The following is a 26180-nucleotide window of genomic DNA, read 5'->3' as shown; positions in this document are numbered from 1 at the left end:
TGAAACCAGAGAACATCAGTTGGGGGGAACAGTTTGCAGGCTTAACTGCTTCAGGTATGATACGTCATTTTTCTAACAAGACCATGTAATGCTAGAAGACTGTCAAAAATTCCCTCTGGGATAGGTAAGCCATTTTTTTCTTAGACTCTGTATAAAATGATGGCTTATATTTAGGGCTCTATGCTGGTTGACACTATTGTGGGCTTTAAAATCGATTGCTTTTTAGCATGTTTTTCGCTATAAATAAGGTGTTTTTCAGACTTTAAAACACTTTTGGGGTTTAATTTCGGCCTGGCACTTATTTGGACACCTAAATCTAGTCAGAAAGGCCCCTCCACTCTGGAATGAAGAGGGAGGAGGCCTCATTTTCAGGCCTCAATTGCGCAGTTGTTTTTGCCTAGGCAGTCCATGCAGCTTCATGTGGGGAGTCAAGAGGCATCATAAAAGGCTCCAGAGAGGCTTATTTCCTACTAAAATAATCCCTAATGAAGGTAAAGGCTACAGTGGAAGCTGTGGCCAGTACTGTAGTGTGTTAACTGGTTAATAAATGTTATTAGCTCCGGTTTGGGCATTAAGGGGTTAATTGATCTGAAAATTGGTGTGCAATCTTTTCAAAGCATTAAGACTCTGTGGTGAAAAATACATTAAAATCGGATGTTTATTTCATGTTTTTTTGATGTTTCAGTAATAAAGTGTGCTCTTTTATTATTTAAAGAGACAGTAACGTTTTTGTCAAAAATAATTTTTATTGCATTGTAGTTCTGTTTAAGTCTGTCAAACATGTCTGAATCTTCAGATAGCCTATGTTCTGTATGTCCAAAGGCCAAGGTGGTTCCCCCATTAAATTTATGTGTGAAGTGTGCCATAGCGTCCAAACAGTACAATCACACTTAAAAATATAGCCCAAGATGATTCTTTAGCTGAAGATAGCTTGCTTTCCTCTCCTTCTGTGTCAACACCAGCTATGCCCGCGCAGGCGATGCCCAGTATATCTAGCGCACCAATTGCGATTACTATGCAACAATTTGCATTTTTTATCCAAACTGCCAGCTTTTCCTAGGAAAGGGTGATTGCTCAGTTTTAAACACAGACAATGAGCAAACAGACGCAGAGGATAATTTATCTTTAGTGCCCTCACATCAATCTGACTTGGCGGTGAGGGAGGGCCTGTCTGAGGGAGAAATTTCTGACAGGAAAAGTTTCTCAGCAGGCAGAGCCTGATACCATAACATTTAAATTTAAGCTTGAACACCTCCACGCCCTACTTAAGGAGGCCCTAGCTGCACTTGATGATTGTGATCCTTTGGTGATCCCAGAAAAATTGTGTAAAATGGACAAATTCCTAGAGGTCCCAGTACACACTGATGCGTTTCCAATACCTAAGATGGCGGATATCGTGTCTAAGGAGTGGGAGAAGCCAGGTGTACCTTTTGTTCCCCCTATTTTAGAAAATGTTCTCAATTGTTGACCCTAGAAGGGACGCGTGGCAGACGGTCCCCAAGGTAGAGGGGGCAGTTTCAACGCTAGCTAAGCGCACGACTATACCAATAGAAGACAGTTGCGCTTTCGAAGAATAAAAAATTAGAAGGTTTACTTAAGAGACCAATTTCCTGCATTATTCCTGTAACTACTGCAGCAGCTTTTTAGTTTGAGGAAGTGGAAAACTCGCTCCAGAAGGAGACTTCTTATGTCGAAGTCATGGATAGATTTCACGCCCTAAAGCTGGCTAATTCTTTCATCACAGATGCCGCTTTGCAAGTAGCTAAACTAGCGGCGAAAAATTCTGGTTCTGCCATCGGGGCGCTCAGAGAGCTTTCGCTAAAATCATGGTCGGCTGATGTGTCGTCCAAAACAAAATTGCTTAATATTCCTTTCAAGGGTAAGACCCTATTCGGGCCAGAGTTGAAAGAGATTATTTCAGATATCACTGGGAAAGGGCCATGCCCTTCCACATGGTAGAGCCTTCAAGGCTAAAAACAAGGCCAATTTTCGTTCCTTTCGCAACTTCAGGAACGGACCTGCTTCAACCTCTACAGCTACTAAGCAAGAGGGTAACGCTTCCAGCCCAAGCTAACATGGAAACCTTTGCAGGGCTGGAACAAGGGTAAACAGGCCAAGAAGCCTGCTGCTGCTAACAAGACAGCATGAAAGGGTAGCCCTCGATCCGGGACCGGATCTAGTAGGGGGCAGACTTTCTCTCTTTGCTCAGGCTTGGGCAAGAGATGTTCCGGACCCCTTGGCACTAGAAATTGTCTCTCAGGGGTACCTTCTAGAGTTCAAAGAACTTTCCCCAAGGGGAAGGTTCCACATGTCTCACTTATCTTTAGACAGATAAGGAGACAGGCATTCTTACTTTGCGTAGAAGACCTTTTAAAAATGGGAGTGATACACCCAGTTCCGACAGCAGAGCAAGGACTGTGTTTTTACTCAAACCTGTTTGTAGTTCCCAAAAAAGAAGGAACTTTCAGGCCAATTCTGGACTTAAAAATTCTAGACAAATTCAAAATGGAATCCATTCGGACAATTTTACGAATGTTCCAGGAGGGTCAATATATGACTACCGTGGACTTAAAGGATGCGTATCTGCATGTTCCTATTCACAAAGATCACCTTCAGTTCCTGAGGTTCGCCTTTCTGGACAAGCATTATCAGTTTGTGGCTCTTCCTTTCGGATTGGCCACTGCTCCCAGAATTTTCACAAGGGTGCTAGGGTCCCTTCTAACGGTGCTAAGACATTGTCCTAGCCTTTCTAAGGTTTCACGGGTGGAAGGTGAACATAGAAAAAAGTTCTCTGTCCCCGTTCACAAGGATTCTCTTCCTGGGAACAATAATAGACTCAGTAGAAATGAAGATCTTTCTGACAGAGGTCAGGAAGTTAAAACTTCTGAACACTTGTCGAGTTCTTCAGTCCATTCCTCAACCCTCCATAGCTCAATGCATGGAGGTAATAGGACTCATGGTCGCAGCAATGGACGTGGTTCCATTATTTCTTTTAAGACCATTGCAAATGTGCATGCTCAAACAGTGGAATGGGGATAATGCAGATTTGTCTCTCCAGATTCAAATGGACCAGAAAACCAGAGACTCACTCCTCTGGTGGTTGTCTATGGATCACCTGTCTCAGGGAATGAGTTTCCGCAGACCGGAGTGGATCATTGTCACGACCGACGCCAGCCTCCAAGGCTGGGGCGCGGTCTGGGAGTCCCTGAAGGCTCAGGGTCTATGGTCTCGGGAAGATTCTCTTCTCCCGATAAACATTTTGGAATTGAGAGCGATATTCAATGCGCTCCAGGCATGGCCTCAACTAGCGGAGACCAAATTCAAGATTTCAGTCGGACAACATGACGACTGTAGCTTACATCAATCATCAGGGGGAACAAAGAGTTCCCTGGCGATGAAGGAGGTATCCAAATTCATCAAATGGGCAGCGGATCATTCCTGCCATCTATCAGCAATTCACATCCCAGGAGTGGACAACTGGGAAGCGGATTATCTGAATCGTCAGAGTTTCCATCCGGGGGATTGGGAACTCCACCCGGAGGTTTTTGCCCAGTTAGCTCAACTATGAGGCATTCCAGATCTGGATCTGATGGCATCACGTCAGAACTCCAAAGATTCATGTTACGGGTCCAGATCCAGGGATCCCAAGGCGACATTGGTAGATGCCTTAGTAGCGCCTTGGTCGTTCAATCTAGCTTATGTCTTCCACCGTTCCCCTTCTCCCCTGGCTAGTAATCGAACAGGAGAAGGCTTCGGTAATTCTGATAGCTCCTGCGTGACAAGCAGGACTTGGTATGCAGACATGGTGAATATGTCATCGGTTCCACCATGGAACCTACCTTTGAGGCAGGACCTTCTAATTCAAGGTCCATTCGAACAGGGTTGTCGGAATCAGTTATAGATACCCTGATCCAGGCTAGAAAGCCTGTCACCAGGAAAATTTACCATAAGATATGGTGGAAATATCTTTGTTGGTGCGAATCCAAGGGTTACTTATGGAGTAAGATTAGGATTCCAAGGATTCTATCTTTTCTCCAAGAAGGATTGGAGAAAGGTTTGTTAGCTAGTTCCTTAAAAGGACAGATATCTGCTCTGTCTTTTTGTTACACAAGCGTCTGGCAGCAATGCCAGATGTTCAGGCGTTTGTACAGGCTTTAGTTAGAATCAAGCCTGTCTATAGACCTGTGTCTCCTCCATGGAGTCTAAATTTAGTTCTTTCAGGTTCTTCAAGGGGTTCCGTTTGAACCCCTACATTCCATAGATATCAAGTTACTATCTTGGAAAGTTTTGTTTTTGATAGCTATTTCTTCTGCTAGAAGAGTTTCTGAATTTGTCTGCTTTGCAGTGTAATTCACCTTACCTGGTGTTCCATACAGATAAGGTCGTTTTACGTACCAAACCTGGTTTTCTTCCAAAAGTGGTTTCCAATAAGTATATTAACCAGGAAATAATTGTTCCTTCTCTGTGTCCTAATCCAGTTTCTAACAAGGAACGTCTGTTGCACAATCTTGATGTGTTTCGTGCTTTAAAGTATTATCTAAAAGCAACTAAAAACTTCAGACAAACATCATCCTTGTTTGTCGTCTATTCTGGCAGGAGGAGAGGTTAAAAGGAGACTGCGACCTCTCTGTCTTTCTGGCTGAAAAGCATCATCCGGTTGGCTTATGAGACTGCTGGAGGGCAGCCTCCTGAACGAATTACAGCTCACTCTACTAGAGCTGTGGCTTCCACATGGGCTTTCAGGAACGAGGTTTCTGTTGAACAGATCTGTAAGGCAACGACGTGGTCTTCTCTGCATACATTTGCTAAATTTTACAAATTCGATACTTATGCTTCTTCGGAGGCTATTTTTGGGAGAAAGGTTTTACAAGCAGTGGTGCCTTCCGTTTAGGTTACCTGACTTGTTCCCTCCCTTCATCCGTGTCCTAAAGCTTTGGTATTGGTTCCCACAAGTAAGGATGAAGCCGTGGACCGGATACACCAATGTAGGAGAAAACAGAATTTATGTTTACCTGATAAATTTCTTTCTCCTACGGTGTATCCGGTCCACGGCCCGCCCTGGCATTTAGTCAGGTTTAAATTTTATTTTTGTACACTACAGTCACCACTGCACCCTATGGTTCTCCTTTTTCTCCTAACAGTTGGTCGAATGACTGGGGGGCGGAGCCAGAGGGGGAGCTATATGGACAGCTCTGCTGTGTGCTCTCTTTGCCACTTCCTGTAGGGAATGAGAATATCCCACAAGTAAGGATTAAGCCGTGGACCGGATACACCGTTGGAGAAAGAAATTTATCAGGTAAACATAAATTCTGTTTTTTTACCTTGTCCTTTGACTATTTAGTCTGCCAGTCCTGTTTATCTCACACTATAGCCACATCATCACCTCCGGCCACACTGTTTGCCAATTTTTTCTTATATTCACCACTATTTTTATGCTTATATTTCTCTTAGTTTCTTTTGTCATTAATACCCGTGTTCTTATAAATACATACTGCTTCCACTATTCACAGGGTTTCCCCCCCACACCCTTCTTTTCGCCAGTTTCTCACACATTGTTGTTTTAAATTTAGATATTCTTTTTTTTCCATTATCCTTACTTGTGATATTGACTTTATTCGTTTTTACAGTATACTTAAGCCTATCTATTAGGCGCTCCTTCGCCTACTTTTCTGTTTCCCAGATGTTTTCTGAGGCTCATAGGCTGAGGTTGAAACATACAGGTTACTTTCCCTTTAGAGCTGTGCAGCTTTAGAAGCTTGGCACGCTTTTCCTTAGCGGAGGCGGTCCTAGGTTGCGCTGCATGTGACCGGGTGTGGTCGTAGCTTCACTTCCTACTCTCTGACCGCACTGATTATCGGAGAGAAGCAGTTTTCTCTGTGTGCCTGGATCATAGGAGGTGGTGAGTGCCCCAGCAATTGGGGGTATAAAGGTGCCGATTGTTATATAATGTTCGCTGTTGTTATATTAGGACATAGCCCATAGCTATGGAGGACTCTGACATTTTAGAGGGTACTCCCTCTATACCTAAGACTAATGCCTGTTTATATTGTGAGGAGGCCGAGGTATGCCCGCCCTCTCAATTATGTTCCACATGCCTAGAAAAAGTGATTATGTCAAAAAAGGTTAACATGTTTGATACCACTAAGCCTTCCACCTCTGAGGGGTCCCCGTCCCGGGAGGTGCGCACCCTGCTTTCATCTCCTAATACACATCCAGTTTCCCATAGCACGCCTGATCCTCCATCTGGAGGAGGCCTTTTACCTCCAGACTTCACTACGCAGTTACAAACGGCGGTGTCTGCAGCCATTAGTGCTTTACCTCGCCATGCTAAGCGCAAGCAAAAGGTCAAATATTGCTATCCTTCCCAGGGGTCATCATCCAGTTTATTGGCTATAGCTGATAGACGGTTATCGGATGATGAAGTACTTTGATACTTCAGAGTGTGAACTCTCTGGGTCTGAATCGGCTGCCTCTAAGCCTCCGATTGTGGAGGAACCAGATTTTAGATTTAGGATGGAGCACTTGCGCTTTCTTTTAAAGGAAGTTCTGGCTACCTTGGAGGTTTCAGACGCCAAACTGCATGAATAACCTTTAATTCCTAAACTGGGTAGAGTGTTCCTGTAAAGATGGCAAACATTGTTAAGAACGAATGGGAGAGGTTTGGTTCTTCCTTCACCCCTTCGTCTGCCTTTAAGAAACTGTTCCCGGTCCCGGAATCTCAATTGGAGTTGTGGGGTTCCGTCCCTAAGGTGGATGGTGCTGTCTCCACGCTGGGAAAATGCACTACTATTCCACTGGAAGATAGTGTGTCGTTCAAAGAGCCCATAGATAAAAAGATGAAAGATTTTTCAACATTCGGGATATTTATTTCAACCAGTGGCGGCAGTTGCCGCGGGAGTGGCTACCTACTGGTGTGACTCCTTATCGGAATTGATCGAGGTGGAAGGTCCCCTCGATATTATTCTTGATAGAATTAAGGCTTTAAGGGTCGCTAATTTTTTTATTTGTGATGCAAATATGCAAATTATTCGTTTAAACGCTAAAACTGCTGGGTTTTCTGTTCAGGCCTGCTGGGCTCAGTGGCTGAAGTCCTGGTAGTCCTGACAGTTAAATTACTGTCTTGGAAGATTCTTTTTCTACTGGCTATTGCTTCGGCATGCAGAGTCTCTGAAATGGCTGCCTTGCAATGTGAGCCTCCTTACCTAGTATTTCATGCTGATAAGGCTGTTCTTCGTACTGGGTTAGGTTTTCTTTCTAAGGTCGTTTCAGATTGCAACATCAATCAGGAGATTGTGGTTCCTTCATTGTCTCCTAATCCTTCTTCGAAGGAACGGTTACTTCATCATTTGGATGTGGTTCGGGCCTTGAAGTTCTATCTTCAGGCTACGAAAGAGTTTAGACAGACGTCTTTGTTGTCTATTCTGGGAAGCGTAGGGGGCAGAATGCCTTGACCACTTCCTTATCCTTTTGGTTGAGGAGCAATATTCTCTTAGCTTATGAGACAGCGGGACATAAGCCTCCACAGAGTATTAAGGCTCATTCAACTAGAGCAGTGGCTTCCTCTTGGGCCTTCAAGAATGAGGCCTCTATGGATTAGATTTGTTGGGCGTTACCTTGTCTTCCTTACATACCTTTTCTAAATTTGACAAGTTTGACGTTTTTGCTTTGGCTGAAGCAGCTTTTGGGAGAAAGGTTTTGCTGGCTGTGGTGCCCTCAGAATAGGGTCTGCCTTTTTTGCCCTCCCGTTAATTCAGTGTCCTCTGGAGCTTGGGTATATGTTTCCCACACGTAAGGAATGAAGCCGTGGACTCTCCTTATATTAAGAAGGAAAACATAAATTATGCTTACCAGATAATTTCCTTTCCTTCTGTATGAGGAGAGTCCACGGCCCGCGCCTGTATTCTCCGAAGGACGGACCTAAATTTTGTTTTGTTCCTCTGGCACCATTTATACCCTGATATTTTTCCTACTGTTCCTTGTTCCCTTGGCAGAATGGCTGGGATATGAGGTAAGTGGGGGGAGTATTTAAGTGTTTAGCTGGGTGGTCTTTGCTTCCTTCTGGTGACCAGATTCTGTATTTTCCACAAGTAAGGAATGAAGCAGTGGACTCCTCATACAGAAGGAAAGGAAATTATCTGGTAAGCGTAATTTATGTTTTCCTTCTTAATATAAGGAGAGTCCACGGCTTCATATTCAGGTGATATTTTCTTGTCAGCTTTTTACAGTTATGCTGCATACTTTCAAGTGGTTTAGCATATGAGCATTATGTCCTTTTAAGAAAAAATATAAAGCATGCAATAAATGAAGGCTGTGTGGAAACCCTGTTATCCTATATTCCGCACAGCATTGTTTGCAAGCACTTTTCCAACATGGTGGTGCCCATTACTTTATAGAAACTAAAATTATTTGTATAAACTAAACCTACACTTATATCTTCAATATTTAAACAACTAATATAATTTAAAACATGCATCTACATATTATTCTCAGGTTAGTCATGCTTTGAATAAATTTGTATATTTAGCATTCATTTACTGTTTAATATCAACAAACCTGACAAGATAATTTCAGACTAGAGATTTTGTATTTTACTTACACAAATAATGTATCTGTTTCCACAGTCGCTGTTGTCATTAATTTGGCCTAGATTATGAGTAGAACGCTATTTCTCCAACATTGGTGTGTCCGGTCCACGGCGTCATCCTTACTTGTGGGATATTCTCTTCCCCAACAGGAAATGGCAAAGAGTCCCAGCAAAGCTGGTCACATGATCCCTCCTAGGCTCTGCCCACCCCAGTCATTCTCTTTGCCGTTGCACAGGCAACATCTCCACGGAGATGGTTAAGAGTTTTTTTGGTGTTTAAATGTAGTTTTTATTCTTCTATCAAGTGTTTGTTATTTTAAAATAGTGCTGGTATGTACTATTTACTCTGAAACAGAAAAGGATGAAGATTTCTGTTTGTAAGAGGAAGATGATTTTAGCAGACAGTAACTAAAATCGGTTGCTGTTTCCACATAGGACTGTTGAGATGAAGTAACTTCAGTTGGGGGAAACAGCAGACTTTTCTGCTTAAGGTATGACTAGCCATATTTCTAACAAGACTGTGTAATGCTGGAAGGCTGTCATTTCCCCTCATGGGGACCGGTAAGCCATTTTCTTATTCAAAAACAAACAGAATATAGGGCTTATTATGGGCTAAAAAACTGGTAGACATTTTTATGGGCTAAATCGATTGCTTTATTTGTGCATATTATTCAAATTTAGGCTAACAATTGACATTTATAATCTTGGGGAACGTTTATAAAACGGCAGGCACTGTATTGGACACCTTTTTCAGTCAGGGGGCCTTGTCATAGACTGAGCCTCATTTTCACGCCATTAATGCACAGTTGTTTTTTGAGAACAGGGCATGCAGATGCATGTGTGTGGATCTAAGAATCTCTGAAAAAGCTTTTAGAAGGCCTCATTTGGTATTGTATTCCCCTCAGGGCTTGGTTGGGTCTTAGCAAAGACTGTATCTGGGACTGTATAGGGGTTAAATTGAAAAACGGCTCCGGTTCCGTTATTTTAAGGGTTAAAGCTCTGAAATTTGGTGTGCAATACTTTTAAGGCTTTAAGACACTGTGGTAATTTTTGAACAATTCCTTCATACTTTTTCACATATTCAGTAATAAAGTGTTTTCTGTTTGAAATTTAAAGTGACAGTAACGGTTTTATTTTAAAACGTTTTTTTGTGCATTGTTGACAAGTTTAAGCCTGTTTAACATGTCTATACCTTCAGATAAGCTATGTTCTATATGTATGAAAGCCAATGTGTCTCCCCATTTAAATTTATGTGATAATTGTGCCATAGCGTCCAAACAAAGTAAGGACAGTACTGCCACAAATAATGATATTGCCCAAGATGATTCCTCAAATGAGGGGAGTAAACATGATACTACATCATCTCCTACTGTGTCTACACCAGTTTTGCCCATGCAGGAGGAACCCTAGTACATCTAGTGCGCCAATACTTATTACCATGCAACAATTAACGGCTGTAATGGATAACTCCATAGCAAATCTTTTATCCAAAATGCCTACTTATCAGAGAAAGCGCGATTGCTCTGTTTTAAACACTGAAGAGCAAGAGGACGCTGATGATAATTGTTCTGTCATACCCTCACACCAATCTGAAGGGGCCATGAGGGAGGTTTTGTCTGAGGGAGAAATTTCAGATTCAGGAAAAATTTCTCATCAAGCTGAACCTGATGTTGTGACATTTAAATTTAAATTAGAACATCTCAGCGCACTGCTTAAGGAGGTGTTATCTACTCTGGATGATTGTGACAATTTGGTCATTCCAGAGAAATTATGCAAGATGGACAGGTTCCTAGAGGTTCCGGTGTCCCCCGACGCTTTTCCTATACCCAAGCGGGTGGCGGACATAGTAAATAAAGAGTGGGAAAAGCCCGGCATACCTTTTGTTCCTCCCCCTATATTTAAGAAATTATTTCCTATGGTCGACCCCAGAAAGGACTTATGACAGACAGTCCCCAAGGTCGAGGGGGCAGTTTCTACTTTAAACAAACGCACTACTATTCCTATCGAAGATAGTTGTGCTTTCAAAGATCCTATGGATAAAAAATTGGAAGGTTTGCTTAAAAAGATTTTTGTACAGCAAGGCTACCTTCTACAACCAATTTCATGCATTGTTTCTGTCACTACGGCAGCGTGGTTCTGGTTCGAGGAACTAGAAAAGTCGCTCAGTAGAGAAACTCCATATGAGGAGGTTATGGACAGAGTTCACGCACTTAAATTGGCTAACTCTTTTATTTTAGATGCCGCTTTGCAATTAGCAAAATTAGCGGCGAAAAATTCAGGGTTTGCTATTGTGGCGCGCAGAGCGCTTTGGCTAAAGTCTTGGTCAGCGGATGTGTCATCCAAGACAAAATTACTTAACATTCCTTTCAAAGGTAAAACTTTATTTGGACCTGATTTGAAAGAGATTATTTCAGACATCACTGGGGGAAAGGGCCACGCCCTTCCACAGGATAGGTCTTTTAAGGCTAAAAATAAGCCTAATTTTCGTCCCTTTCGCAGAAATGGACCAGCTTCTAATTCTGCATCCTCTAAGCAAGAGGGTAATGCCTCACAACCCAAACCAGCCTGGAAACCAATGCAAGGCTGGAACAAAGGTAAGCAGGCCGAGAAGCCTGCCACTGCTAACAAGACAGCATGAAGGAGTAGCCCCCGATCCGGGACCGGATCTGGTGGGGGGCAGACTCTCTCTCTTTGCTCAGGCTTGGGCAAGAGATGTTCAGGATCCTTGGGCGCTAGAAATAGTTTCTTAAGGTTATCTCCTGGAATTCAAGGAACTAGCCCCAAGGGGAAGGTTCCACAAGTCTCACTTATCCTCAAACCAAATAAAGAGACAGGCATTCTTACATTGTGTAGAAGACCTGTTAAAAATGGGAGTGATACACCCAGTTCCAATAAAGGAACAAGGAATGGGATTTTATTCCAATCTGTTCGTAGTTCCCAAAAAGGAGGGAACGTTCAGACCAATTTTGGATTTGAAGATCCTAAACAAATTTCTCAGGGTACCATCGTTCAAAATGGAAACTATTCGAACGATTCTACCCACCATCCAGGAAAGTCAATTTATGACTACCGTGGATCTAAAGGATGCGTACCTACATATCCCTATCCACAAGGAACATCATCAGTTCCTAAGGTTCGCTTTTCTGGACAAACATTACCAGTTTGTGGCTCTTCCATTCGGATTAGCCACTGCTCCAAGGATTTTCACAAAGGTGCTAGGGTCCCTTCTAGCGGTTCTAAGACCAAGGGGCATTGCAGTAGTACCTTACTTGGACGACATTCTAATACAAGCGTCGTCCCTGTCAAAGGCAAAGGCTCATACGGACATCGTTCTAGCCTTTCTCACATCTCACGGATGGAAAGTGAACAAAGAAAAGAGTTCTCTGTCCCCGTCAACAAGAGTTCCCTTCTTGGGAACAATAATAGATTCCTTAGAAATGAGGATTTTTCTGACAGAGGTCAGAAAATCAAAACTTCTAAGCTCTTGTCAAGTGCTTCATTCTGTTCCTCGTCCTTCCATAGCGCAGTGCATGGAAGTAATAGGATTGATGGTTGCAACAATGGACATAGTTCCTTTTGCACGAATTCATCTAAGACCATTACAACTGTGCATGCTCAAACAGTGGAATGGGGATTATACAGACTTGTCTCCAATGATTCAAGTAGATCAAAAGACCAGAGATTCACTCCGTTGGTGGCTGACCCTGGACCATCTATCCCAGGGAATGAGCTTCCGCAGGCCAGAGTGGGTCATTGTCACGACCGACGCCAGTCTAGTGGGCTGGGGTGCGGTCTGGGAATCCCTGAAAGCTCAGGGTCTATGGTCTCGGGAAGAGTCTCTTCTCCCGATAAACATTCTGGAACTGAGAGCGATATTCAATGCTCTCAGAGCTTGGCCTCAACTAGCAAAGGCCAAATTCATAAGGTTCCAATCAGACAACATGACGACTGTAGCTTATATCAATCATCAAGGGGGAACAAAGAGTTCCCTAGCGATGAAAGAAGTGACCAAAATAATTCAATGGGCGGAGGATCACTCCTGCCACTTGTCTGCGATCCACATCCCAGGAGTGGAAAATTGGGAGTCGTCAGACATTTCATCCGGGGGAGTGGGAACTCCATCCGGAAATCTTTGCCCAAATAACTCAATTATGGGGCATTCCAGACATGGATCTGATGGCGTCTCGTCAGAACTTCAAGGTTCCTTGCTACGGGTCCAGATCCAGGGATCCCAAGGCGACTCTAGTAGATGCACTAGTAGCACCTTGGACTTTCAACCTAGCTTACGTATTCCCACCGTTTCCTCTCATTCCCAGGCTGGTAGCCAGGATCAATCAGGAGAGGGCCTCGGTGATCTTGATAGCTCCTGCGTGGCCACGCAGGACTTGGTATGCAGACCTGGTGAATATGTCATCGACTCCACCATGGAAGCTACCTTTGAGACAGGACCTTCTTGTTCAAGGTCCATTCGAACACCCAAATCTGGTCTCCCTCCAACTGACGGCTTGGAGATTGAACGCTTGATTCTATCAAAGCGTGGGTTTTCAGATTCGGTGATAGATACTCTGGTTTAGGCCAGAAAACCTGTAACTAGAAAAATTTACCATAAAATATGGAAAAAATATATCTGTTGGTGTGAATCCAAAGGATTCCCATGGAATAAGATTAAAATTCCTAAGATTCTCTCCTTTCTTCAAGAAGGTTTGGAGAAAGGATTATCTGCAAGTTCCCTAAAGGGACAGATCTCTGCTTTATCTGTCTTACTACACAAAAGACTGGCAGCTGTGCCAGATGTTCAAGCATTTGTTCAGGCTCTGGTTAGGATCAAGCCTGTTTACAGACCTTTGACTCCTCCCTGGAGTCTAAATCTAGTTCTTTCAGTTCTTCAAGGGGTTCCGTTTGAACCCTTACATTCCATAGATATTAAGTTACTATCTTGGAAAGTTTTGTTTTTGGTTGCAATTTCTTCTGCTAGAAGAGTTTCAGAGTTATCTGCTCTGCAGTGTTCTCCTCCTTATCTGGTGTTCCATGCAGATAAGGTGGTTTTGCGTACTAAGCCTGGTTTTCTTCCTAAAGTTGTTTCTAACAAAAATATTAACCAGGAGATAGTTGTACCTTCTTTGTGTCCGAATCCAGTTTCAAAGAAGGAACGTTTGTTACACAATTTGGACGTTGTCCGTGCTCTAAAGTTCTATTTAGAGGCTACTAAAGATTTCAGACAAACATCTTCCTTGTTTGTTGTTTATTCTGGTAAAAGGAGAGGTCAAAAAGCGACTTCTACCTCTCTTTCTTTTTGGCTTAAAAGCATCATCCGATTGGCTTATGAGACTGCCGGACGGCAGCCTCCTGAAAGAATCACAGCTCACTCCACTAGGGCTGTGGCTTCCACATGGGCCTTCAAGAACGAGGCTTCTGTTGATCAGATATGTAAGGCAGCGACTTGGTCTTCACTGCACACTTTTGCCAAATTTTACAAATTTGATACTTTTGCTTCTTCGGAGGCTATTTTTGGGAGAAAGGTTTTGCAAGCTGTGGTTCCTTCCGTTTAGGTGACCTGATTTGCTCCCTCCCTTCATCCGTGTCCTAAAGCTTTGGTATTGGTTCCCACAAGTAAGGATGACGCCGTGGACCGGACACACCAATGTTGGAGAAAACAGAATTTATGCTTACCTGATAAATTACTTTCTCCAACGGTGTGTCCGGTCCACGGCCCGCCCTGGCTTTTTAATCAGGTCTGATGAATTATTTTCTCTAACTACAGTCACCACGGTATCATATGGTTTCTCCTATATATATTTCCTCCTGTCCGTCGGTCGAATGACTGGGGTGGGCAGAGCCTAGGAGGGATCATGTGACCAGCTTTGCTGGGACTCTTTGCCATTTCCTGTTGGGGAAGAGAATATCCCACAAGTAAGGATGACGCCGTGGACCGGACACACCGTTGGAGAAAGTAATTTATCAGGTAAGCATAAATTCTGTTTTTGTGTTCCCGCTTGCATGTTAACTTCGCTAGACAGAGGCTTTATGAGTGTGTCGCATTGCACTTATATTACAAGTTGAAAGTAAAATGTTATCGTGTGAGCAAAATCCCGACACATGCAAAAAGTTTAACTTCGATTATTGCAACCACGGTAACGTATTTTCCCATCATCTTCAATGGAGTGCGCATGCACCCATATTTGCGCGCTAAACTAACCACGTTTGTTCAAGAGCGCTAAACCCGACATGAGTTATGAATAGTTCACATTACAATGTTCTTCACATAGAAGAATATGTTCTATTTATTGTTATATATTTTTTTATATATATATATATATATATTAGGGTTGCACCGATACTAGTATCATTTATAAACATGTTTAGTGAACTTTGTGACAAATAAAACGTTTATTATTTCATAATGTCTTTAGAATTACAGTCCTTTATAATTATAAAGAAGGAATCTTAAATAATTAGTCTGTATTGTGCTTGGTAAACTGTCACATGACATTAAAAAAAAGTATCAGTAATTGGTATCGGTGAGTATTTGAAAAAAAGTGTCGGTACTTGTACTCGGTCATAAAAAATGGTATCGGTGCAACCCTAATAAAAATATATATATATATATATATATATATATATATATATATATATATATATATATATTGATTTTGATATGATTTTTGAGATATATATATATATATATATATACATGTAGGTATATATATGTATATAGATATATACAGAAATATTTAATTAAAAATACAAAGAACATATTCCCCTATGGGAAGAACATTGAATTTAAAATATTTACAGTAAATACACAGTTAAAACCATTATTAAATATTTTCATGATTTCATGTATTTGACTGCAAAGCACTCCAATACGCGCGCACATACACACACACACACACACACACACACACGTTTCTAATAAGTATGATTTAGTGGGACTTAAATACACTGATCTGATGGATCTTACTAACTTGACTTCCTTACAACAGGAATCCACCAGATCTACTGACACACTCACAAATAATTGCACATCTTTTACCTATAAGAACACTTCCTACTTTTACCCAATAAATTCTAGACACCAATTGTTGGACCTATATCAGAGAGTGGTAGAAAAAGAATTGACTGACTTATTAAAAACGATTGAAAAAAATCCTCTAGATATATCTAGGGATAACCTTACACGACAACAAAGACAGGCATTGACTAGACTTCAAAAAAATGACAATGTGGTGATAGTCCAGGCTGATAAGGGAGGGGCAGTCGTGGTTTTGAACAAAAGTGATTACATTGGGGAAGTTGAGAACCAATTAAAAGATTGTATGTTATACACCAAACTAACGTTCAATCCCACCACCTCCTTCAAAAGTAAATTAAGTCATCTATTTGATTATGCCATTGAACATAGTTTCATGGATAAGGAATTAACTGATTATTTATATGTGGAACAGCCAACCACTCCATACTTTCGCATTGCACCCAAGATACATAAGGGACTCAAAAATCCACCTGGACGACCCATTGTGGCCAGTAATGGGTCCCTGTGCGAAAGATTGGGTGGTTGGCTCGACCACATACTTCAACCTATCATGCTGGCCTTACCAGGGTACATTAGGGACAGCACACATTTGCTGACACAGATTAATGATATAACTTGGAAAGAAACTTATACATGGGCAACTATTGATGTTACGGCCCTTTACTCCAATATCCCTCATTCAAAAGGATTGGAGGCTATAGACTTTATGTTACATAGATATTCAGATTACAGTAACGAATTTATATAATTTATTGTCCAAATAACAGAATTCCTTTTACAACATAATTTCTTCATTTTTCAAGGTACTTATTATCTACAAAGACGGGGTACAGCGATGGGGGCAAAATTTGCCCCCGCGCTAGCAAACATCTATATGGGGTGGCTGGAATTTAACATGATTTTTTCTGACCTATTCCCTTATAAAGATAATGTTATAATATATGGCCGCTTTATAGATGACATTATAGTCATCTGGGATACCAGGGATGACTGCACAGCAGATAAATTTGTAGATTTTATGAATAATAATGAATACAATTTGACCTTTACAGCACAGATACACAAACAGTCGATTGATTTTTTAGATTTGAGTCTGAGAGCCATAGACAATACAATTTCTACATGTACCTTCCGAAAACCACTGGCTAGGAACACGATACTGAGAGCTGATTCCTGCCACCTTAATCATTTAAAAAGAGGCATTCCAAAAGCACAATACCTTCGTTTAAGAAGGAATTGTACAGAACTGACAGATTATCTTTTGCAAGCAAGGGAGTTAACAAATAGACTAAAAGATAGAGGATACCATAGGAACCAGCTGCTCAAGATAGAGAAACAAGTGGCAGATCTAAATAGACAAGAACTACTTAAAGGATGCCATAAGAAATCTGAAAAAATTGATAAATCTATATCTCCTGACCAAAATCTCCTATTCATTACTCAATTCAGTAGACAATACAACCAAATTTGTAATATAGTTAAACATAATTTAACAATTCTAAAAGGTGATGAAACACTTAATAATATCCTAACATCAGGAATCAAATGTATAGCACGAAAAGCACCCACTATAAGAGAAATAACTAATAAACAGTTTACAGACAAAGAAAAAACAGGCTCACATTGGCTTAGCCAAAAACCAGGGTCTTTCAAATGTGGCCATGTACCATGTAAAGGATGCACGTGCATTACTGTGACAGAAACCTTTTCTTCTAACATTACCAAACAAATGTTCCATATCCGAGATAGAATTGATTGCAATTCACAGTATGTCATCTATCTCATTAACTGTTTATTTTGTTCCAGTCAATATATTGGGATAACTACCCGCCCACTAAAAGAAAGAATTCGAGAGCATTTGCGCTCTTTAGATGAAAAAGAACCAAAAACACCGGTCGCTAAACATTTTAGATTACATGGCATAGGACAAAAATACTTTTCATTCATAGGCATTGATATTATCAAAAAACACCCTAGGGGTGGCAATAAGGAAAAAAAAAAAGATTTTTTGGATTATAAAGTTGCACACCAGAGTCACAGAAGGAATTAATAAAAGGATGGATGTTGATCTATTTGTTGAATGATAAATTCATAATATAATTCATAATAGAACAATATACTGAGAAAACATTGTACATCAATCTCATACTAAGAGTTTTCTTCACTTATAAAACATAAAAGGTACCTAGAACTATATTTAATCCCTATATCTTTAAATTCCCTAATCTCCAAACAATTCCTAGAGCTACTAATATAAATAGTCAAAAAATTTAAAAATAAAATTAACTTAGCACATCCGAAATCGATTATATGTGTTGTAACATTATACTTATGTTTTTTATGTATTCTCTATTTCTGTACAAATTTTCTTCTTTTTTATCATAATTATATATATATTGGTATATTGTCTGATTTATACTAATATATTATGTTTTCCCATTTTACACTTAGACTGGTTGATTGTTTCCTAGATGCAGTGATAGTGACTAGCCTATAATATTGAATAGTCACCAGTTCACAGTAACTGATACTATTATCAACAAGTCAGCATCTTTAAGTCAACTACCAGTTTCTTTCTGAGTCATCTATCTATATAATATTGTTTTATTTAAGTATTTATATATTCTTTTATATGTACTGCTAACTGCTTACTTTTATTTTTATTCTTATTATCATTTTTATTTTTATTTCCATTTTTTCTTTGAATATTATAATCTTTATTAAATTCGTTATGCATAACGAATTATATAGGCTTAGAATGTATATTTTCTATATATTGACGATGGTATTGGTACTAAATATTTGTAAAAATGTTTACTGTGTTGTTTGATACATAGTAATTAAGGAAATTGAATGAGTGACCTATTTGCAGCAAAAGACTTTGACACCTTACCTACAGGTGCAAATACAAGCTCTTGATTAAACAAAGCACATGATTGGTCTTCCTGCTGCATATAGGCCAACACATACCTTGAACATATCACCTCTGATGAAGCGCATGTGCGCATGCGCGAAACGCGTCAGGTGTTAAGGCTTTGCACTCACCTTTTGTACTAAGCACCTTGCCTCAATAAACTCTTTTGAACCAGTCGTGGATGATTCTTCAGCCGCCTTTGTCCTCGTGTTTGGGGAGAACTTATTTCTATATATATATATATATATATATATATATATATATATATATATACACACACACACATATTTAGACATGTCTATGCTTGTAAAACCCTTTGCAGCACTGTTTTTTTTTTAAGCACCTTATTCCATTTTTAAAATATTTTTTTAAAATAATTTTTATCAGACAGTGTTTATTTGAGTGTTACTGTTCTGTGTTTTATGCAACTTTTTTTTCTTCCTCTACCCTTTATGTGAGCTCTGAAGTTGCACTAACATGACATATGTAAAATTGGATTGTGCTCAAGTGAACGTGTTTACTTTCAACTCTTAATATGCACACCATTTCTTTCAATAAGGCAGGGAGAGTCCACAACTTCATTCCTTACTGTTGGGAAATACAACACCTGGCCACCAGGAGCAGACAGTCACCCCAGCCAAAGGCTTAAATACCCCTCCCATTACCCCAGTCATTCTTTGCCTTTCGTCACTAGAGGAGGATGGCAGGAAAGTGTAAGAATATTTGGATGTAATATAGTCCTTAAATGGGTATGTTCCCTTCAAGAAAGGACTGGAGTTTTAAGTAAACATATAAACCTCTCAGTGAGAGTATTGATGAATGTTAGAGTCTGGAGATGCTGGGAAAGTTTTTCATGCAAAGCGATCCAGACTATCTAACAGCTCCTGGGCAATCAGTGTTAACGAGTTACACTGCTTGCCTTTTTTACACTAAGGTCCCTGTCAGAACACTGCAGCAAGGCTGTCACACTTGAGGCTGTATCTGTTCCACAGCATAGATCCTGGAGGGTAAGTCCTCATAATTTTACTATTTATCAGGGACTGTGAGTATTAGGGTCACAGTGGGACTCTTCGTAACCTCAATAGGATCAAGGTTTATTATCTCCTTTAATTCAGAGATTAATTTGGAACAGTTTGGGGATATACGTATATCCCCAAACTGTTCCAAATTAATCTCTGAATTAAAGGAGATATTAAACCTTGATCCTATTGATATACACATACTGCTTTGTTCTCTAAGGAACTGTGAAGGTTTGGGGTTATAAAGGTGTCTCTTTTTATTATTAAAAATAGTCCTAGAAAATGTGTTGTTTAATTCTTTCCTTACTGTGGAATTGCATCTCCAGGGATGGAGGACTCTGATAATATGTTGGAAGGTTCTGCACCTCCTATTATAAATAATAATACCTGTTTATACTGTGAAGAGGCGGTGGTTTTTCCACCTGCTCAATTTTGTTCCATTTGCTTGGGTGCCATTCTAAAGAAGGGAGCTAAATATGCTTACCCCCCTAGCATAATTAGTCCCTCTGAGCCATCAACCTCTAAGGATTCTGTGGTCTGGGAGATGTCTACCATATCCCCTCAAAGCGCTTTACATGCAGTTCCCCGTGGCACGCCTAATACTCTGGCTGGAAGGGGCTTTTTCCCTGCAGACTTTACCACACAGTTACGATCTGTTGTGTCTGCGGCACTGAGTGCCTTACCTATCTCTGGGAAACGTAAGAGAAAGGTTAAACATAGTTCTACTGAATTAGATTCAGCTAATTTCCAATCAGATTTAGCCAGTATGTCTCAATTGTCCGAGGATGAGTTAACCTCTGTAGCATCAGAGGGTGATCTCTCGGAGTCGGAGACTCCATGTACTAAACCCCCTCCTTCCGAGGAGCCCTCCATTAGATTTAAGATTGAGCATCTGCAGTTTTTTTGCTAAAGGAGGTTTTGTCTACATTAGAGGTTCCAGAAGCATTTCTACCATCGGAACCCAAGATTCCTAAGTTAGACAGGGTTTATGAGGACAGAAAGGTTCCACAAACTTGTCCTTTCCCAGTTCCCATGGTGAATATTATCAGTAGTGAATGGGAAAGAGTTGGAACTCCTTTTTCCCCTTTGTCAACTATTAAAAAGTTATGCCCGGTCCCTGATTCTCAGCTGGAAATGTGGGGTTCCATCCCTAAGGTGGATGGTGCCATTTCGACGCTAGCTAAGCGTACCACTATCCCTCTGGAAGATGGTTCTTCCTTTAGGGAACCCATGGACAAGAAGTTGGAAAGTTTTCTGAGAAGAATGTTCCAACATACAGGATTTTTATTTCAACCTGCCGCGGCTGTGGCCACCACCTACTGGTGTGACTCTCTGTCAGAATTTATCACGGTGTAATCTCCCCTCGAGGATATTCAGGAGAGGATTAAGACTTTATGAATAGCTAACTCTTTTATCTGTGATGCGAATATGCAGATTATACGTCTGAACGCAAAGGCCTTAGGTTTTGCGGTCCTAGCTCGCAGAGCTCTCTGGTTGAAATCTTGGTCTGCGTATATGGTTTCTAAATCCAGACTCCTTTCTTTACCCTTCAAGGGGAAGGTGCTCTTTGTTCCAGGCCTGGATTCTATCATTTTTACTGTTACCAGAGGAAAAGGTGCTTTTCTTCCGCAAGATAAGAACAGACGTAAGGAACGGCAGTCCTCTAATTTTTGTTCCTTTCGTTCGGACAAGTCACAGAGAACTTAATCGTCCTCCAAGCTGAGCAACCCTAGAGTACCTGGAAACCTGCTCAATCCTGGAATAAGTCCAAGCAGACTAAGAAACCCGCAGATAACAAATCTGCATGAATGGGTGGCCCCCGATCCTGGGATTGGATCAAGTAGGAGGCAGACTGTCTTTTTTCTCAGACACTTGGTTTCAGGATGTTCAGGACCCTTGGGTACTGGAGGTTGTCTCTCAAGGTTACAGGATAGGATTTAAATCTCATCTGCCCAAGGGCAGATTCCTCCTCTCCATACGGTCTACAAGACCAGAGAAGAGGACAACCGTTTTAGATTGCGTAAGGGATCTATCCTCCTTAGGAGTAATAGACCTGGTACCTGCACCAGAAAGAGGTCTGTGGTTCTATTCAAACCTTTTTGTGGTTCCCGAAAAGGAGGGAACTTTTCATCCAATTCAGGACTTGAAGTGCTTAAACAAATTTCTAAGCGTCCCTCCTTCAAGATGGGACGATCAGAACGATCCTTCCCCTGGTTCAGGAAGGAAGATTTATAACTATCATCGATCAGAAGGATGCATACCTGCATGTTCCGTTCCACAAGGATCATTTTTAGTCCCTAAGGTTTGCTTTTCTGGATCAGCACTTGCAGTTCATAGCACTTCCGTTTGGCTTAGCTGCTGCACCCAGAATATTTACAAACGTCCTGGGTGCTCTTATAGCAGTGGCCAGAACTCAAGGAATTGCAGTAGCACCGTACCTGACGTTATCTTGGCACAGACACCATCTTTTCGTCTGGCAACAGATCACTCGGAATTTCTTCTGAGTCTTCTTCTGTCTCACGAATGGAAGATAAACTTGGAAAAGAGTTATCTTACTCCAAATGCCAGGGTTAATTTCCTGGGTACGGTTATAGACGCGGTATCCATGAGGATCTATCTAACAGATCAGAGACGTCACAAAATTGGCGTGCCTTGCCCTTCAGACCGCCCCAAGATCTTCGGTGACCCAATGCATGGAGGTGATTGGACTCATGGTGTCTTGTATGGACATTTATTCCTTTTGCCAGATTCCGTCTCAGACCTTTACAACTATGCATGCTGAGACAGTGGAATGGCGATCATTCGGACCTGTCACAACAGATCGTATTGGATAGCCTGTCAAGAGATTCGCTCTCTTGGTGGCTTTGTCAAGATCACCTGTCTCGAGGCACATGCTTCTTGAGACCGTCCTGGGAGATTGTGACTACGGACACCAGCCTCTCAGGCTGGGGAGCAGTCTGGGGTTCCAGGGAGGCACAAGGTTTATGGACTCAGGAGTCGTCCACTCTTCTAATCAATATTTTGGAACTGCGGACAATCTTCAATGCGCTGAAGGCTTGGCCCCTTCTGGGTTCGTCCCAGTTTATCAGATTCCAATCAGACAATATAACGACGGTTGCTTACATCAACCATCAGGGAGGAACGAGAAGTTCCTTAGCGACGAGAGAGCTGTCTCCAATCCTAGAATGGTCAGAAGCCCACAGTTGTGTGCTGTCAGCAATCTACATTCCGGGTGTGAACAACTGGGAAGCAGACTTCCTCAGCAGACAATCTTTTCACCCAGGGGAATGGTCTCTCCACCCGAGGTGTTTGGAGAGATTTGCAGCAGATGGGGGATGCCGGAGATAGATCTTATGGCCTCTCGTCTTAATGCCAAACTACCCAGGTACGGGTCAAGATCGAGGGATCCTCAAGCAGAGTTAATAGGCGCTCTGGTGGTTCCATGGAGGTTTAGACTTGTATATCTCTTTACTCCATTTCCTCTTTTCCCTCGTTTGGTGGCCCACATCAAGCAGGAGCTAGCATCGGTGATTGCTCCTTCCTGGCCGTAAAGGATCTGGTTCCTGGATTTGGTGAGAATGTCCTCTTCTTCTCCATGGAGGTTAACATGCTGATACATGGTCCCTTCCTACATCAAAATCTAGATTCTATGAGGCTCACTGCGTGGAGATTGAATGCTTAGTCTTAGCCAGGAGAGGATTCTCTGAGAGTGTTATAGACACTTTGATTCAAGCTCGTAAGCCGGTTACTCGGCTCATCTACCCTAAGGTATGGCGATCTTACCTGCACTGGTGTGAGGAGCGTGGTTTTTCTTGGCATATGGTAAAAGTTGCCAGAATTTTATCTTTTCTCCAGAATGGTTTGGAGAAGGGTCTATCTGCCAGTTCTATAAAGGGACAGCTAACGGCCCTGTTGGTGTTTCTGCACAAAAGATTAGCTGAGCTTCCAGATGTGCAGTCCTTTGTTAGGACTCTGACGAGGATCAGACCTGTGTTGAGATCTGTGACTCCGCCTTGTCTTGTTCTTCGTTTTTTGCAGCAGGCTCCGTTTGAGCCCATTGCATACTGTTGACATTAAACTGTTATCTTGGAAAGTTTTGTTTCTATTAGCCATTGCCTCTGCTCGCAGAGTCTCTGAGATTTCGGCTTTACAGTGTGACCCACCTTACCTAGTTTTTCATGCCAATAAGGCGGTTTTGCATACTAGGTTAGGTTTCCTTCCTAAGGTGGTATCAGGTAGTAACATCAATCAAGAGATTGTTGTTCCTTCCTTGTGTCCCAATCCTCCTTCAGCGAAGGAACGTTTGCTTCACAATCTGGATGTGTTTCGTACTTTGAAGTTTTACCTTCAGACTACTAAGGAATTCAGACAATCTTCATCTTTGTCGTTTATTTGGGTAGACATAGGGGGCAGAAGGCCACTACGTCTTCCTTGTCATTCTGGTTGAGAAGTGTCATCCGCTTGGCTTATGAGAAAGCGGGACAGCAGCCTCCTGAGAGGATTACGGCTCATTCCACTAGAGCAGTTGCTTCTTCCTAAGCTTTTAAGAATGAAGCCTCTATGGATCAGATTTGTAAGGCGGCTACCTGGTCCTCCTTGCATATTTTTTCTAAATTTTACAAATTTGATTCGGGGGAAAGGTTTTCGGTGCCCTCAGATTAGGGTCCGCATTTTTCTTTATTCCCTCCCGTGATTCCTTCAGTGTCCTTGGAGCTTGGGTATTGTTTTCCCAACAGTAAGGAATGGAGTTGTGGACTCTTCCTGCCTTATGGAAAGAAAGCAAAATTTATGCTTACCAGATAAATTCCTGGCAGTGAGAGTCCATGACCTCGCCCGTTAACTTTTTTTTTTGCTTATCTTCTGGCACCTTTTATACCCTGATGTTTCTCCTACTTTTCCTTGGCTGGGGTGTCTTTGCCTCCTCCTGGTGGCCAGGAATGAAGTTGCGGACTCTACCTGCCAGGAAAGAAAGGAATTTATCTGGTAAGCATACATTTTGTTTTCCATTGTTCACTAAAAGACGAAAATAGGCGTTATCAGCGTGCAACTCGTAATCTAGCCCTAAGTTGTTTTAGAGAGGAATATCTATCTGTATAGCTGTTTGTGAAGTTTCTCAAATTCTTTTTTGATTAGAAAGAGTCCTAAATAATAGTGTTTCTCTTCAGAATGCCTTTTATTTTTTATTTTTTTTATTTTTTTGAACAGGCAGGAATTGTGCATTCCTTAGAGTTGTTAGGTGCAGATCGTTGGCAGAGGAGTATGGTCTGGATACAGCTAAAAAGGATGATATTGGTAAGTATTTCACGTGTTCTGAACCTCGGTTTTAGCTGTATTTGTGTTGTTTGTGTTGTTTAAATAGTAGAAATAAAGTAGACTCTACATGATAAAACATTATTTAAATCAGAACTCGACATACCCAGGAGAAAGGGAGCCACTGGTGTCTTAAAATTAGGGACTGGTGCCCTAGATTAGATTCCCAAGACACCGATGGGTGCCCCCACTTCACCGTCTGTGTGTGTAAAGCTATCTCATAGGGATTTCCAAATGTTTTTGGCTCCTAGATTTTTAACAAATTTTTGAGCCCTGATTTAAATTAACCACAAAATTACATTTTATCATGTAGAAGGGAGCTTCCCGAAACAGATATTTTTTTCTGGCCATTGGAGAGAGCAAAACAATATTAGACTTCTTGAAGATTAAACTGCATGGTATGTTTCTTCTATAAGGTACGACGAGTCAACGGATTCATCCTTTACTTGTGGGATATTATCCTCCTGCTAACAGGAAGTGGCAAAGAGCACCACAACAGAGCTGTCTATATAGCTCCTCCCTTAGCTCCACCCCCAGTCATTCTCTTTGCCTACTCTAAGTACTAGGAAGGGTAAAGTGAAAGAGGTGATAAAATATTAGTTTTTAATTTCTTCAAGCAAGAGTTTTTTGTTTTAAATGGTACCAGTGTGTACTATTTACTCTCAGGCAGCAGATGGATGAAGACTTCTGCCTGGAGGATGATGATCTTAGCATTTGTAACTAAGATCCAGTGCAGTTCCCACAGAGGCTGAGGAGTTTTCATGCTATACAGCAGTGAGGTATGTTCAGTCATTTTTTCTGGAGAGACTGTGTATTTCAGAAAGGCTGACAGTATCCCCATGAGGGTAAGGGTAAGCAGTAATCCTAAGAGCTATAGACAGGCATTACTAAGCTTGCATAGATACAAGATAATCACAGAGGCCCGGAGGCAGAACTTTTCTTTACTTTCTGCGATGAGATTTGTTTTAGTGAAAATTTTTCTGCAGGTCATTTTTAAATAAAATTCAATTTTAAATTAGACAGTTACACTAAGGCACCAGTTCAATTCCAGTGTGTTGGTTAACTGAAGAATAAAGCAATTTTGAATTATTTATATATAGTGCAGTAGTTGAAAATTGCATTGCAAATTAGCTGCATACAACAAAAGAAATTTTAATAAATCTGTTTCCTTTTCTCCTGGTCTAACATAGAAATGTAGTAATAAAAAAATGCAGTGCTCTTACATTTAGAATAAACAGACTGGGAAATATCTGAGAGCCAGTCAACAAGCAATGTGCTGCTGCTTTGCAGCGCTACTGCATATTTGACTGCTCACTTCAA

The 26180-nt window shown here is 41.3% G+C and overlaps 1 protein-coding gene across 2 annotated transcripts in view; it reads left to right on the top strand.

Annotated features, from left to right (window-relative positions):
* The window catches only part of NAE1 (NEDD8 activating enzyme E1 subunit 1), a 172220-nt gene that overhangs the window by 128642 nt on the left and 17398 nt on the right, over positions 1-26180 (top strand). For both annotated transcript variants that reach the window (XM_053704154.1, XM_053703323.1), the window contains exon 16: positions 24756-24842. In XM_053704154.1, coding sequence (XP_053560129.1) covers positions 24756-24842 — 87 coding nt within the window. The remainder of the gene's footprint in view (positions 1-24755; positions 24843-26180) is intronic.

This window comes from Bombina bombina, chromosome 1 (assembly GCF_027579735.1).
Source record: "Bombina bombina isolate aBomBom1 chromosome 1, aBomBom1.pri, whole genome shotgun sequence".
NCBI lineage: Eukaryota > Metazoa > Chordata > Amphibia > Anura > Bombinatoridae > Bombina > Bombina bombina.
Note: the sequence above shows the minus strand (reverse complement) of the source record. Positions and strands in the feature narration are given on the sequence as shown.